The 1611-nt window shown below is 43.9% G+C and overlaps 1 protein-coding gene across 1 annotated transcript in view; it reads left to right on the top strand.

Moving 5' to 3' along the window:
* Window positions 1-381: 381 nt before the first annotated feature.
* LOC108749609 overlaps window positions 382-1611 on the top strand; it is a 56932-nt gene continuing 55702 nt past the window's right edge. The window contains exon 1 of the mRNA XM_018488408.1: window positions 382-918. Within this exon, the coding sequence (XP_018343910.1) occupies window positions 857-918 (62 nt within the window). The 5' untranslated portion in view covers window positions 382-856. The remainder of the gene's footprint in view (window positions 919-1611) is intronic.

Here is a 1611-nt window from a genome sequence, read left to right on the forward strand (position 1 = left end):
ACGCTACGCACACGCGTATACGTGCGTATACACGCACACAAAGGTGAAAAACATGCCACACCAGTTTACATACAACACACGCGCAAATCAAGAATCACACTTTTGTACGCTTGTGTCGGACGAGTAGAAGGAAAAGAATATCTTCACCAGTAACTTGCACGCAGACAGGTAGAACGCAAAGAAACGTGCCACGCCAGTTTACACACGGCATGTACGCGCGCGCGCGCGCGCACACACATACACATTCCAATCAAGAATCGTACACCTGTCTGCGTGTGCAGAGGGAAAAGAACACGGCATTCACACACAGGCGAGGAAAGAAAAACGCTGCGTGCGTACATGTGCACAGGTAAAATCGACGAGCGGTGCCGCACGACACTCGTCTGAGGCCTCAGTGAGGTAGTGTTCACCGCCGTGTGTGCAGCTCCTCGTGGTTTCGCCTCCGCCTCCGCCTCTACTTCGTCCTTCTGTAGCACCAGAGGGACCAGCCGGACCAGGTAGCTTCACGGGGACGTATATCGGGGCCCGTAGCCGCAGAACGGGCCCCCAGATCGCTCTTTCGTTCTGCCATATCGGCAGTAGCCTTGACGGGCGCCAGCCAGCCTGGACACCCAACGTTTTAACCCGGTCTGGTCCGGTGAACACACACGTGCGCTAACCGCAGAGTTACAGTGAAGAGAATTCAGGTCCGTGAGTCGTGTCAAAAGGAGAATTTCTACCGATCGCGAAGACGCGAAGGAGTATTTCTCCGGCGTCGAGAGGTGAATTCCTTCGAGGGTGTTCTAAAGAGGAGGAGCGTGGTAGGATGTGTGATCGGTGATCATCGGTGTGTGCCACGGGAACGTGAGTGCCGACGATGTCGACGACGGACGTGGTCCGCATTGTTCAGCAAGCAGCCACTGCCGACGAGGATCAGGGGTAATTTCTTTCACTCGGCACTTATTTCGTAAAGGAAACGTAAGCCCCACCGCGGTGAAGGGACTTTCCACTTGAGCCGGGAATCAGTGAAATATGGTGCCTTTCGTGATGAAGGAGGCTGAGCGATGATTGTGGCCAGTATTACTCCTCAGTATTCAGCGCTCCCAAACTAGAAAAAAATTTGCATAAAATGGCACAATTAAAATCACTTCAATTATTACGATGCGATATTTATCAACGATTCAAATAACCGATCGAAGTGTTACTACAAAAATAGGAAATTATTCTAATGTTAAATCAGTGAAAATTATTTTAAGCCTTGCAGATCTTAATCTGAGATTTAGAAGGCATATAAAGAATATTAAAAGAATTAAATTATTATATATATAATATATATCCTAAATACCTATTAGCTAATCTAGGCAAACAATTTAATACTTTATTTAAGTATAAAATTTATAATGAAATCGTATTTCCTCATTTACTTTCTAATGAAAGAAAAAAGAAGATTGGTAAATAATATTATAATAAAAATTAATCAAACTTATCCATTTTTATTCAACAAGAAAAAATATTATTGACAAATTTAAAGATTCAAATTTATGTAAAATATTTCATATGTATTTTTATTATGATATATAAATTCTATATTTTCTCTCTCTCTCTCTCTCTCTCTCTCTCTCTCTCTCTCTC

The sequence above is a fragment of the Trachymyrmex septentrionalis genome, unplaced genomic scaffold, assembly GCF_001594115.1.
Source record: "Trachymyrmex septentrionalis isolate Tsep2-gDNA-1 unplaced genomic scaffold, Tsep1.0 scaffold305, whole genome shotgun sequence".
In the NCBI taxonomy this organism is placed as follows: Eukaryota; Metazoa; Arthropoda; class Insecta; order Hymenoptera; family Formicidae; genus Trachymyrmex; species Trachymyrmex septentrionalis.